Source organism: Bos grunniens, chromosome 1 (genome assembly GCF_055505025.1).
Source record: "Bos grunniens cultivar Pamir isolate PY7600 chromosome 1, Bosgru_T2T1.0, whole genome shotgun sequence".
Taxonomy (NCBI): Eukaryota; Metazoa; Chordata; class Mammalia; order Artiodactyla; family Bovidae; genus Bos; species Bos grunniens.
Window position 1 is genome coordinate 150,266,502 of NC_141165.1, and position 14,372 is coordinate 150,280,873.

The 14,372-nt window shown below is 36.5% G+C and overlaps 1 protein-coding gene across 2 annotated transcripts in view; it reads right to left on the minus strand.

Annotated features, from left to right (window-relative positions):
* Window positions 1–14,372, minus strand: part of LTN1 (listerin E3 ubiquitin protein ligase 1) — a 59,148-nt gene that overhangs the window by 20,653 nt on the left and 24,123 nt on the right. For both annotated transcript variants that reach the window (XM_086412686.1, XM_086412695.1), the window contains exons 13-21: window positions 14,042–14,281; window positions 13,273–13,426; window positions 12,332–12,476; window positions 11,687–11,873; window positions 9,935–10,094; window positions 8,871–8,975; window positions 5,120–5,262; window positions 766–901; window positions 431–575 (exon numbers count right to left, since the gene is read on the minus strand). In XM_086412686.1, coding sequence (XP_086268812.1) covers window positions 431–575; window positions 766–901; window positions 5,120–5,262; window positions 8,871–8,975; window positions 9,935–10,094; window positions 11,687–11,873; window positions 12,332–12,476; window positions 13,273–13,426; window positions 14,042–14,281 — 1,415 coding nt within the window. The remainder of the gene's footprint in view (window positions 1–430; window positions 576–765; window positions 902–5,119; window positions 5,263–8,870; window positions 8,976–9,934; window positions 10,095–11,686; window positions 11,874–12,331; window positions 12,477–13,272; window positions 13,427–14,041; window positions 14,282–14,372) is intronic.

The following is a 14,372-nucleotide window of genomic DNA, read 5'->3' on the forward strand; positions in this document are numbered from 1 at the left end:
ACACAGCTGGTTGCTTGGGGTCATAAAAAGAACTCTAATTCCCTCTGAATTTGTTTAATCTTTACTGCACTAGTCTGGCAATAATGAAACAGCACATTGTAAGAATAGAAGCAAAAGACCAAAAACCTTGTCATGAAAAGATAAAACCTTAAAGGACTATGCTACAAATATTACATTAAAATGAGCTAACAGAGAGACCATTTTAAAAGCAGTTAGCAGAATGGCTGCTGAATGATATCAGCAAACATTAAACCTCAATCATTTTACTGATCTGTCAAGCAGCAGTCGGCAAGGAATATATCTATAAAGAGTTCAAATGTTTGCAAAGGGGCTAACTACAATCATTACTTAAAGAGGATGAGAAAATACTTCTGTCACACAGATATGCACAAAAACCCAACATCAGTGACGATGCAGAAGGTTAATTTACCTCCAACCAAGCCAACATGGAACACATGATGAAGTCCCATTCGCTCTCTGCCAAAGGAGATGAGCAGTATTTCAGAAACAGGGAAAGGAAACGGATTATTTCTATATTTACAGCCAGTATCTCTGGACTTACTTCTGACAGATTACTGTGATAAAGACAAAAATAAAACATTGATGAATTATACAGACATTCAATGAGAAAAATTTAAATCTTATATACTTATAACAGACTGACTTAAATGCCTACCATCCTATTACTCTATGAAACAGTGACTGTAAGATACATAATCTGAGACCACATCATACACAGAGGGAAAAATATAAAGTATTACCTACCAACTGAAAAGAAAAATATCTTCGTGATCTTTTTTCCACGTTATCAGAACTTTTAATAGACCATGTAATAGCTCTCCATCATCTATGCTTTTGGTCTGCAGACAAGAATTGAAAATGGCAAGATGTCCAAAACCTCCTACAGCAAAATTAAAACATTTTTAAATTGTATTGCTACTATAAAAAAAGAAAGCCTATGCTGAGATAGGTTAAAAACTTTCTTCAAAAGTGTCCAGGGTGATGATTCTAAAATTAGGGCTTATAAGAAAGAGTCAACAAATGAGCCTATAAACTCTATAGGCAGGGACCTGCCAACATACTCAGCACCCAGCACAGAGAAGAAAGTGTGGCAGGGCAGGCAGAGGGAAGCAAGTGAATGACACTATGCATTAAACCAGCCTATGCCATTATTTTCTTTGTTTCCTTACGGATAGGACATATTCAGCATACTCACCTCTCAAAAAACAGACAAATCTCTAGCTAGAGTACAAAGTTAAATAAAGTTGGAAAATAGAGCATACTGTTTTATAATTCATACATTCACTCAGTAAGCATCTATGTTGGGAAAGCTCCTGTGGGTTCCCTACTCTTTAGACTCCCTGATTCCTCCTTATTCTTCAATTCTCAGCTTAAATACTGCCTCCACTCTGCAATTCCCAAGCACATAAAGTACGCCCCTCCTCATTCATCTAGTATCACTTGTTTGTTGCCTTTACAGCACTAATGTTTGTTATTATCTCATCAGGAAGTAAGCTCCATGAAGGCAGGAACCTTGTCAGTTTTACTCATCGCTGTATATGGCCCCCTAACACAGTGCCCGAGATACATTTATTTTGACTGACTAAATAAAGAACGAATAAATGAATGCATACAAGGTACACTGCTAGACAGATACTAGGGAGAAAGCTGGACAAAATCCAGTCCCTGAAGGGTCTTATTCAGCAGTACTGGCAGACTTGAAAACAAATTAGAATAATATGGACAAAAACTGAGAACCCAGAGCAGGAAACTACACTAAGTTAGAAAAGGCTTCCCAAAGTTGGTGTGTGAACGGGGATTTATCAAAAGATGAAAGTCTGCAAGACTAGAAAAGGGATGCTCCAAGGAGTGCTAAGGCACAAAACTGTAAGAAAGTATGGACTGATCAAAATTCATGACAATTTAGCATGGTCAGGGTCCAGAGTGGAAGCAAAAGAGGTGAAACTGGAGAAACTGGTTGCAATAAGATTTTAAAACATCTTACAGGACAAACTAAGGACTTAGGTTTTTATCCTGTAGGCAAAAGAGAACCAACAAAGAAAGCAAAAATTAATTAATTAGTAACAATTTAGTCTTCCTTTAAAGGCAGAGGAAGAATTTTTTTTAAATCTTCCTTACAAAATATCAATAGAAGAGGCTTCAAGTTTAATCAGAAACAACTCATGTTCTAATAACTGAAAAGTATTCGTTAGCTAATTCTGCTTCATCACTTGGGCTAGAAGAGAAAAACCGATTGTAAAACCTTAAAAACACTCCTCTTCCTGGGCCTCCGCACAGCTGGGTACCTTGTGACCTGTGTGAACACAGGCCTGTCTTCAGCCACCCTTCAGCTGTAACCTGTGCTGCAGATACCACCTGCTCTCCCATTAGGTAATCCTCTCTTCCATGAACAATCCGTTCAACTGCATCCCTTTCCTGCAAATCCCATTCCAAGCCCACGATTTAACTATGCAAGTGAACTCAACAGTAAAGCTTAATGCCACAAAAATTTATTTTGATATCATACTATCAAGGCAATTGTTTCACTGTGTTTGCTAATGGCATATTCTTCTTCCACTATCTCAAACTTTTACTACCTTTCTTAAAAAACACAATCCCATTGCCACTCATCAGACAACCTAAAGAGACATGATGCCATGAAGTTCCCAACCCCTTCTACACTCTCTGTATCTACATCTGCATCCGCCCAACAGCTCTCCTTACCTAAGCTCCACTTATACATGGTTGATATCTTCTTTTTTCCCTTTATTTATTTATTTATTTTATGTCCCATTGGACTACAGTTGATTAACAACGCTGTGTGAGTTTCGGGTGTACAGCAAAGTGCTTTAGTTATACATGTTACATACGTCTATTCTTTTTCACATCCTTTTCCCTTCTAGGTTGCTACGTAATACTGAGCAGAGTCCCCTGTGCTATACAGTAGGTCCTTGATGGTTATCCATTTTACATACAGTGGTGTGTTTATGTCAGCCCCAAACTCTCTTCCTCCCCACCTTTCCCCCTGGTAGCCATAAGTTTGCTCTCTAAATCTGTTTCTGTCATGGTGATTTTTTTCTAACTGCTCTCGATCCAATCCTACACGCCCTCCTCTCTCTTCTTCTCAGTGGGAACTACCATACATTATTCTGTCTTCTATTCCTCCCTCTCCCCCTTTGACTCTGTATTCATGTCCAGCTTTCACTTCTTTCCACTTCCCCTCCTTTTTTTTTTTTCCAAATTTTATTTGTGGTTGTGCTGGGTCTTCATTTGGCACAGGCTTTTCTCTAGTTGCGGTGACTGAAGGCTTCTAATTGCTGTGTGTAGGCTTCTCAGTGGGTTGGCTCCTCTTGTTGTGGAGCAGGGGCTCTAGGGCACGCAAGCTTCAGCAGTTGCAGCTCCCGGCTCGAGAGCACAGGCTCAACAGCTGTGGCGCATGGCCTTAGTTGCTCCGCAGCATGTGGGATCTTCCGGGATCAGGGATTGAACCCGTGTCTCCTGCATTGGCAGGCGGATTCTTTACCACTGAGCCACCAGGGAAGCCCCGTATGTCCCTTTCTACCAAACCCTTAAGAACAGACTATCTGGCCCTACTTTTTCACCACTGTTCATTCCACATTTCAGTCTCTAATTTCATCTGAGCTGTGGCATTTAACAGGTGATGAATATTACCTAAACTCTTGCTTCCTTTTTTTTTAACCTTCAGTCCTTATTCTCAAGTGTCCCTTTACCTACATACCCCTTAAATCTACATACTGGTGTTCCCTTGATATTCTTTTCACGCTTCACTCTCCCCAACAAGCTCATCTTCATTTACAGATTATACTACCACCTACCTGGCATGGACTCTGAAAGCAGTATTTCCATCTAGCCAACAGCCTACTGCTTACTGACAATCCCCATTTGAGTACTTATTCCATAGCCACCTTAATCGTAATCTCATGCGTCCAAACCTTAACATCAGCTCCCTGTACACTCCTTCGCCACTCTGTGTCCAGCCCTGAAGTCTCCTGGCAGGGTTTCCTATAAGGCCTCATGGTACTCCCATCTGCCCAATCCAGAAACATAACCACAGAGCCCCAACAAGTCTACTTCCTACCTCTCTCAATTCCATCTCCACTCTTCCCTCTGTGCCTTGACTCAAGAGCTCTTTCCTCTCATTTTGATTATTCGAATGGCTCTCTATCTATCTAGTCTTCTACCCCCAATTTCTCTCTTCTCCCATATCCACCCTTCACACAGCTGTCAAGATAATCTTTCTAATGTGAATAAGACAGTCTGACTACTTTCCTACCTATTTGGGCCAACAGTTCCTTACCTCCTATCGCTTAAAGTCCAAACTCCTTAACTGACAAAATGAGGCCTTTATGATCTGTGCCCTACCATTCTCAAGATCTATATTCTTGTGCACCCTAATACTCTTTGTCCCAACTTTCTACCTTAAATCCAACCAAAATGAAGCTACCTGCACTCTTCTAGTTTCTGTGAACCTGGAATGTCTTTCTCTAACTCTAAGGAAAAGTCCTTTTACCATTACTAAAATATTTCTTTTTGTGAAATAGCCACTGCTATCTCAAAGCAAAGTGGAAAATCCTTTTCTGCACTTCTGCACATAAGATAAATTTTTGCTATATCAGTTATCATATAACTTTACATCTATCTTCTTCTCTACAAAAGAGACTGCCACATAGTCAGGGCTCAATAAGTGCTTGTTAAATTAGCAAGTAAAGGAACTAACAAGAGTACAGAATGTCCGAAAAGTTTAAAACACAACAAAAGCTGTTTCCTCTTTTGCTTTTGTAAGTTGACTCATCGGTTGACTAGGGGGAAATGACGTATAGCTAAGAAGAGCTACACACAGTACAGAAATGATTAGAGGGTACCTGTGGTTACACACCTTCCCTTAGGCTGCAGCATTTCGATACTGCAAAGTAACAGTCACTCTCCAATGAACGACACTTACCCTATTGAGTCAACTTGTTATGTAGCAAGAATATTAACTAGGAAAAAAATAAGCTATAATTTATCTCTGTCAGATTTGGATTTAGATGTTAAGAAACACTTCTTTCATCTCAAGCAATAATTAAATTAATGAAATATTTATTACCAAGTAACTAACCATTAATATGGCAAACATCTTCCTTGGTCCAGGCCAAAAGGGCAGGTATACACTGAGCAATGAATTCTTTCTTGTCTTCTTTTGACAAAAATGGACAGAGACTTTGAATAGTATGCATATTGCCTTCTGTTAGTGGAAAAAAACTGTTTAAAGAGGGGAAAAAAAAGGTGTGAATTATATTTATCCTAAATATTTAGTTATTTCAGAAAATTCCTCTTATTCATACAATTTAAAAAGACTAAAATTTCCACTATATAAAATAACTGAATAGAAAAAGAATAAAAGAAACTATGAAAGAGGTTGACTCTTGCTGATTCTGTTTGATGAAACTGTGGACAATTATTTTTTTCTGCTTCTCTTTTTCACGTTTCTGATTTTCAAAAAATAAGCATATATAACTTTCCCCAAAGATGATTTTTTAAAATTATACAAACAGTACATGATTATGCTGTCATTAAGAGCCAACTGACTCAATTTAAAGAGGACCAGTTACATATTGCTCATATGAAATGATACTTATATATGAAATGATACTCATATATATGCATATATATCCTTGGGTTTTATGTATCTAAATTTTATATTACCTGATACTTATATACTTTCTAGACCACTTTACAGCAGAACATATAGGTACAAAGTATTCTATTTTAAAACTACATATCTAAATAAAAAACAAAACCAAAATATTTCATACAATCATAATTTAACTATTTTTCTATTAGTGAACATTTAGGATTTTTCCATCAAATTTTTGCTCTTACAAATAACACTATAATAACTGTCCTTGAACAAGTACTATTCTGTATATGTGCAAACACCTCTTTAGGCTAGATTCCTGGAGGTAGAACTTCAAAATCAAAGGATCTGCATGTATTATATTTTGATAATCTCAAGTTTTTCTTCAAAGAAGAATAAATTCACATTTTCACCAAAAATGTACAAGTTTGACTTTTCTGCTGCACACCTAATAATCCTTTTTAATTCCTGGCAATAAGGTAGATAAACTATATACTCCTTTGTATTTGTCATTATTAACAAAGCAAATCCTTTCCTATTCCACATTTCATAAATGAATTACCTTTGACTATTTCATCTATGAATTACCTGTTCAAGTCCTTGACACATTCTTCAGTTTGACTAGTTTAATTACTAGAAACTATTTATATTATGAACATTAATTCTTTATTAATTAACAAGTATTTTCCTCTATTTTTCCACCTATCCTTTATACTGTATTTTTATCATACAGAAGTTTTCTTTTTTAACTGTGGTAAAATATGTAACATTATGTAAAATTTACCATACTATTTTAATTAAAAAAAAAATTTTTTTTGGTCATGCTGTGCAGCATGAGGGATCAGTTCCCCGACCAGGGGTAGAACACATGCCTCCTGCATTGGAAGCATGGAGTCTTAACCACTGGACCATCAGGGAAGTCCCCCAGATTAACTATTTTTAAGTCTACAGTTCAGTGATGTTAAGTTCATTCACACTGTTGTGCAACAAACCTCCAGAACTTTTTCATTTTACAAAACTGAAACTCTGTCCATTAAATAAGAACTCCCCATCTTCCTTCCATTCAGCCCCTGACAACCACCATTTGACTTTCCGTCTCTATGAATATGCCTAAGTACCTCATATAAGTGGAATCACACAGTATTTGTCTTTTCGTGACTGCTTTATTTCACTTAGCATAATGTCCTCAAGGTTCACCTACATTTCAGTATGTCAAAATTTCCTTCCTTTTTAAGGCAGAATAATACTTCATTATAACGCATACATTTTTGTTTATCCATTCATCTGTTGATGGACACAAAGGTTTTTGTTTTACAAAGTCAGGTACCTACTATTTCTTCTATGGATTCTGGATTTGTGCTATGCTTAAGATCTTCCCTGTGCCAAGGCTATACAGTTTCTTATTTTCCCAAAAACTTTTATAAGATTTAATTTTCATCTGGACCTTACTTTAATGTATAATGTAAGGGAGTGGGTCTCACTTTTTTTTTCAAACATAGGTCCAATTTTCCTATCTCATTCATCTGAAAGACCACCTGTATCAAAAACTAAATTTTCATTTATGCATGCATTGGTTTTTGGACTCCATACTTTGATCCAAGGATATATTTATTCACCAATTTCATACTGCTTAATCACTGTGTTGGTAGGGCAAGTCCTTTTCACTTTTCTCTTTCATAAATTTCCTAGCTATTCTTGAGCATTTTTTCCTTTAAATGCATACCATGTTTAGAAGACTTTGTAAAGTTTTTCAAAAATTGCTGCTGAAATTTTGACTAACATTACACTGAAATTAGATACAACAATTTTTACAATTTATCTCCCCACTTTGTTTTGTGATCTTTAAGTTTTACAATTGTAATTTTTCGTTAAATTTATTTCTAAATATTTACAGTTTTGTTGTCAATGTGAAAAGAATCTTTTTTCCTATGGCATTTTTAAATTGATTATAACTGGTGAATAAGAAAGATACTGACTTTTGTATGTCAAGTATATATCCATCTCACTTGTAATTAGTTCCAGCAGTTCTTTAGTTAATTCCCTATGACTCATGTAAACAGAAAAAAATTTTTAATTATGCTGAATAAAAAAAGCTAAATATCAAAAGATCATATGCTGTATGACTCCATTTATATAACATTCCTAAAATGGTAAAAATTATAGAAAGAATAGATTACTGGTTGCCAGAGAGGAAGAGAATGGCAGGAGGGCAGGTGGCTGTGGCAAGAAAAGGTACCACAAGGGATCATTATGATACAACTATTCTGTGTCTTGGAATGTGGTGGTAACACATGTGTGCTCTGATCTACAGAGCACACACGTGGGTGCAAGTTAACCCAGTCAATGAACTATATCAATGTCATTTCTTGGTTGTGAAATTGCACCAAAGTTATTCAAAATGGCACCGTTTGGAAGAAACTAAGTGAAAGGTACACAGAATCTCTTTGTGTTTCTTATAATTGCATGTAAACCTATAATCCACATTAACTGAACTCAAAACAGTAAATTTCAAAAAGTTAAGACTTAAAAATCAAAATTTAGCTTACAATTTTACTGTGCCAGAACATATATATATATATATATATATATATACACACACATATACGTATATGTGTATATATACACACACACACGTATAAACATATATATAGTTTCCAAATTCTTTTTGATAAATCTGTAAATTCAAAATGCCTCTTGGTAAATTTCAGGTAAGTGTTTAATCTGAATGCTCAGCTTCTCTAATATAATCAACTCTAGTAAATCTCTAGTATGTCCAACCTCACTATTTCTTTGCCTTAGGAATATATTTATTGTCTTTTTAGAATTCACTTCAGTGGGATGATCGTCCTTTTGAAGAGTAAGTAACTTTCCTTATCACTTCCCTTTAGCTAAATAAAGGGATAGAAGGATGTGAGAGAGAGGGAAAAAGATTCTACCCGATAGATTTCTGAGTAAAAGAGAATAAGCTATCAAATGGTAATTATTTAAAGCACATATTAAATTCTTCAACAAAATGTTTTAAGGTTAAAAGCACCTATTAAAAAAGTATGGGTCCTCAACGTAAAATGATTGGAACTGTTTTATACTCTTTAAGTCTCATATTTTTTCATTTAATTTCCTCATGTCCTAAAATTTGTTTTCCTGATTCATTACACACTGTTTGTTAGTCAAGGGTTGGCAGAGTGACCAATCATAATAAATTTCAAAGTAAAAGTATTTAAAATAAAAATACCCTTCTTTTCTCCTATAATGCTGTTTTACTTCATCAGATGAAACACTTCGGGAAAGGATCAACTTAGCAATAATAAGAGACCAAAGGGTGCCGTTTTTCCTGGATCTAAAAAAGAAAACAAACATTCTGTTTTGAAAGTATACTTAATGTTTTGACACAGTTGCTTACCTGGAGTCCTTTTACAGAACTAAATAAAACACCTTGTCAGGGTATCAATTCACACAGTACTTTTGCACGTAAATAACTGCCGTTACCAAAAGGACTGGCAACTTAGGCTTCTGAAACTCCTTTACTGAGCTCTCACCAAGGCAATCCCAAAGCCCCTTCATCCCAAAAGGGGAAAGGACCTTAAGGATTAAGCTGGAGCATCAGAAGCTGCAGCCGGAAAGAGGACAGAGAAGACCCAGAGGAGACCAAGGATTGCTGAAGCTGAGGAACCAAGGAGGGCATTAACATCCACTGAGGAAAGTTCTGCGAGTCAAGTAAGGGTAGGGGGACTGGAGAGGAAGACCTGTTCAGTCTGAGGCCTCTGATACTGCAAAGCATACGAAAAATACTACAGGCAAATGTAAAACTCTTCAGGAGAAAGCAGTTCAACAGGATAATTTCAACCAACTAAACATCAGACCACTATAACCTCTACGACAATTCTTCATACCTATTTCCTCATCGAGGGGCAAGGGTTTTGTGGTTATGATATTAAGCCAAACCTGCAGGAAATAACATACAAGATAAAAGGCTAAATTTTACCTTGGAAATTTTAAGTGGAAGGATGGGTCACATATGACAAATTAAAACAACTTCTACAGGACTCTCTCTCTTTCACTGTCATCTGCCCCTTGCATCATATTCATGGATTTAATAACACAGGCAAAGTACAAATATCTCCCAGAGGAAGAAATCAAGTACTTAGTACCCATGAAGTATTTATCATTAACAACTGGGATTAATTTACAACAACCCTCTGATTCAAAGATTAGCATGAAGTGGGCTTACATTTTACAGACACAAAACCATAAACTAGCAAAATACTCATGAAATAGAAATTGAAAAGAGGTTCCCACCTGTCAAATAACAGCTGCAGAAGGCCGGAAGTATTACCAAGTCCACGTAAGTTATCATACGTGATACTCATTTTCTGAAGCATTTCACAAAATCCAGTTAGGAAAATAGGTGGATTGTCTAATTCTTCATACCACTGCAATGAATAGAGCAGTTCTGCAACTAACAGAATGGACAGCACATTATCGGGTGCACTTTGTGAACGGCACTTCCAGTTCCCCTCACTTGTCTCCTGTTCTCTAACACCGCTGTGCCCACCAATTCTAAAACATCCATGAACTGATTTCCAGCTCCTTGATATACAATTATAATGAAAACTGACCGTATCGGATACAAAACACCACTCCTCTCCCAAACCTTACTTGGTCCCTTTTCTGGCGAGTTAAGAAAGTGACAGGAACCGAAGTTATCAGAGATGCTACTAGAATCTCCCTACTGTTTTTGCCACAAATGGTAGAAGCTGCATCCAGGATAAACAACTACAGGACCCAAGACCTGAGAAGTTCAAGTCAATGTGTTAAGGAAGAGAGCATGACGCAGCACACAGGGAAGGGCCTCGGTGACAGGCCAGTCTGGATTCAGAAGAGCTGCATACACTGTTATCAACCAGGATACGATAAATCTACCTCAGGGGACTGCTGCAAGAATGGCTGAGTCTCACGAAATCTGGCCATACCACAGGTTCTTAATACACAATCAGTCACAACTCTCCAGGTATGGATTTTGGAGTCGAGAGACTTGAAACCTGGTTCAAAATCTAACCCCGTCCCTTGAAAGCTCCAGATTAAGAAAAACAACAAAAATTATTACCCTAATTCCCAGTGTTGTTTTTGGACAAATTCACTGAGTAAACAGCAGGCTAAGCTCCTTGACCTTAACTGCAGGTGGAGCTGGCTCACCGTAAAAGGTGTTTCCAGCTTTCTTTCATAGGCATATATTCTCTTCTGCTAGCAACCATACTCCACTGAGGGCTTACAACCAAGCCCGACACAAGAATTATTCAAGTCCTCCACCTTTCAAATTATTTTGTACAGGTCACATGGCTACCTACAATGCTATACCATTTCCTAGAATGGGGGGGATTTTCCAAATCCTTTTGAAATTCAACATCTGAATGACCACTTGCTGGGGAAAAAATTATAGCCCTATACAAAAGGACTGATCCAAAAATTAACTGAAAATTCAGAATCCCTGATGAAACACAAGACTTGTTTAACCATTTTCCTCAGGGTTATGTGCTACAGGGTCTGCTTTTATTGATGTCATGCCAGCTAAAGTAACTGTGGTGGTGGTTTACTCGCTCAGTCATGTCCGACTCTTTGCAACCCCATGGGCTGCAGCCTGCCAGGCTCCTCTGTCCATGGGATTTTCCAGGAAGAATACTGGAGTGAGTTGCCATTTCCTTCTCTAGGGGATCTTCCCCACCCACAGATCGAACCTGGGTCTCCCATATTGCAGGCAGATTCTGTACCGACTGAGCCACCAAATTCTGCTCTACTGATAACAAGACTATAGCAAGATTTTTTGGTATGAGTCTATCTGATTTGCAATTTAACATTCATCTCTTGAAAGGCCTCAATTTCTCATCACTAAAATAATTAAAAGGAGCTGAAGATTTTTCATTCTTTAAAAATTTAAAGTATAATCAAAATTATTTCAAAATTTTAATTAATTTTAATTAAATTCAAGATTTTAATTAATTTTAACTTATTCAAGACTTACATGTATTTATCTGAATGTTCATATATACTTACTTATTTTGTCAAGTTCATTATTTTCTAGGACTGTTTCCTTTTTCAGTGCAACTACTATCATTTTACTCAATAATGCTGAAGTACACAAATGGCTGGGAAGTTTCTTTGTATCTTGCTCTTTAAAATCTGTTTTGAAACCCTCATAATTCAAACTCAATCTTCCTTCTAAAAGAGGCCTATGCAACCACTGTAAAAAAAAAAAAACAAAAACCTTAAATTATATACAAAATCATTCAACAGTCTAAATTATTTACTACCTACACAATTAAGGCAGGGAACAACGATGAAGTTAGTAGACTATCTTCAAAATGTTCTTAGAATAATTTCAAAAAGGAAGCTATTGCTAGTTTACTAGTAAAAGCACAGAAGCCTAGAAATTCAGTTTCTACTAGCAGAAATTATCAACGTGTGTATTTTAGGGTACCTTCAGGACAGAACTATATCCTATTCGCTGTCAACTGTCGTGTCAACTGCTGTCTTGTAAAGATCAAATATCCAATATATGAGCATTCAAAGGCAGAAAGGGAAAGTAAGATACACATTTCATTTACATTTTCTCTTTCCCAGAATAAAATTAAAATATTTAAGCCTGCATGAAATACAAACTTCAGGAATGATATGAGCACTCTCCAATATCAAACATACCTGTACGGGAAGAGACTGTCTCATTTTTTCCCATTCACTGTTGTCTGGCATTACGCTTCCAATATAAGTTCCCAGGAGATTAGCATCTTTACTCTCTAGAAGCGCATTTAGCAAATCATCAACAGCAGACAAAAGCACCTGAAGACTGAAAATAAAGCAAGGAACTTAACTGCTGTAGTTATGCTACAACCAATCTGAACACCCGGGTAAACATTAAATACCCTATCAGATAACAGTTTACCTGAGCAAAAAGACAAATAAAAATAAAGGTAAGTGACACCTCCACCCTCCTCTCGTGAATGACACACAAGCGAATAGGGGATTTCATCCAACATTCATAATTTGAAATTAAGTGCTGTTTCTATTTCAGAATGAAGGAGACCTATTTCAGGTCAGGTATTTCTGAAATACAGATATTTCATTTCATGAAAAGAGCATGATACTCAGAGAAAGATTTAACCCAACCATGGCAGCTCTGGACGTGTTCTCTTAATTTTCATTTTTTTATATATTTGTGGATTTAAGTACGAGATGTGAAAAACACCTGCAATTTCAATTACTTACAACAGTGTCTATCAGACCCCCCCAAGAAACCAACAATGAAGGACAATCAGTGTCTGTGGTGGCCACGAGAAGTTACAGAGTCACAGTCCACACCAGTGCAAGCCCAGGACAGAAAGCTATCACATCAGTGACCATAAGCCAGGAGTTCAGCAGGTAAGCGAAAACAAATCATTCTTCAATTACCTGAGTTCAAAAGGATGTTCATTAGAACAAATCCTTTTGGAAAAACCTATTTGGATCTTCTCTTAGAATCCTGTAGGTTTCTTATGTAACAAGTCATTTTTCACAGGCACTCACACTAATGATGAAAACTTATTTAAGGACAATGATCAGTTATTAAAGAGATATTCTGCAAATGACCATCAAAAAAAGGTTACCTTGTGACATCCAAAGTCGAAGACTGAACTTGGTTCTTCAGCCACAGAGCAGATAAACGTAGGAAGGTGCTCTGTTTAAATGTGTCACCAGTTCGATGAACCAATAAATTCACACCAGAGAGCCAAGTATTTTTCAGTTTACTGATGATAAAGTCTAAAATCAAGATGTCAACAGTAATTTGTTGTCCCTCTAAACTAACTATAAGCAATATAAAATGCTTTAAAGCACTCACTGCAGATCTGAGATTTTTAAGGTACCATTAAGAAAGCATAAAACTATTATTTGCTTGTCAAAACAAAATAACTATGTCATAAATATGTGATGATACAAGCTAGTTCATGCCATACAAATGTAAAAACGGTAAGAACCTCAATTTCATTTTAATATATACCAAGATTGAATGTTTCTAACTATGAAGAGAATGAGATATTAATATATCCCTTTATGAATATGGAAACTGAGGCATCAAGAAATTAAAAACTTGCCAGAGATACTGAGTGAAGGGCTAAGGACTAATTCATCTATCACAGCTGCTTCTAAACGGTTCCCTCAACATCAAGTCAGAACTTGAGAGAAAAGGTCTACATTCATCTTGGTTTAGAAACTTGGGTTTCTAAAGCTCAAAATGTTTTAAGATTTGTAGCCCTTTACTTGAAATGCTTTCAACTCGCAAACACATTATTATTCAATTAATAAAGCCTGGGCACTTACACTATGAAGGTCAGAGCCGGAGAATCCCAACAAAACATTTGAGCAGTAGGCTATTACCTGGCAAATGTGTTTTTTCTTTGCTCTCAGCACATAACTGAAAGAGAGTTAATAATAAATCTTCAGATGATGGCATTAGCAAGCATCCTTTTGCTGAGCTGAAATAGTTATAGGCCACATCACAGATAAAAGACACTGATGAGTCATTATTTTCAGCTTCTGACAATTTCTTTGCTTTGGATAAAGTTTCATGAAGTTTAACAATAATTCTTTCAACATAAACTTCTCCAATCAAGTAATCTAGAGAAAAAAATTCAGACAGACAAAATAAATAATATGAACAGTGAATTTTCTTTTTTTCAACTTTCGTTTTTCATTTTTCAATCGGTGT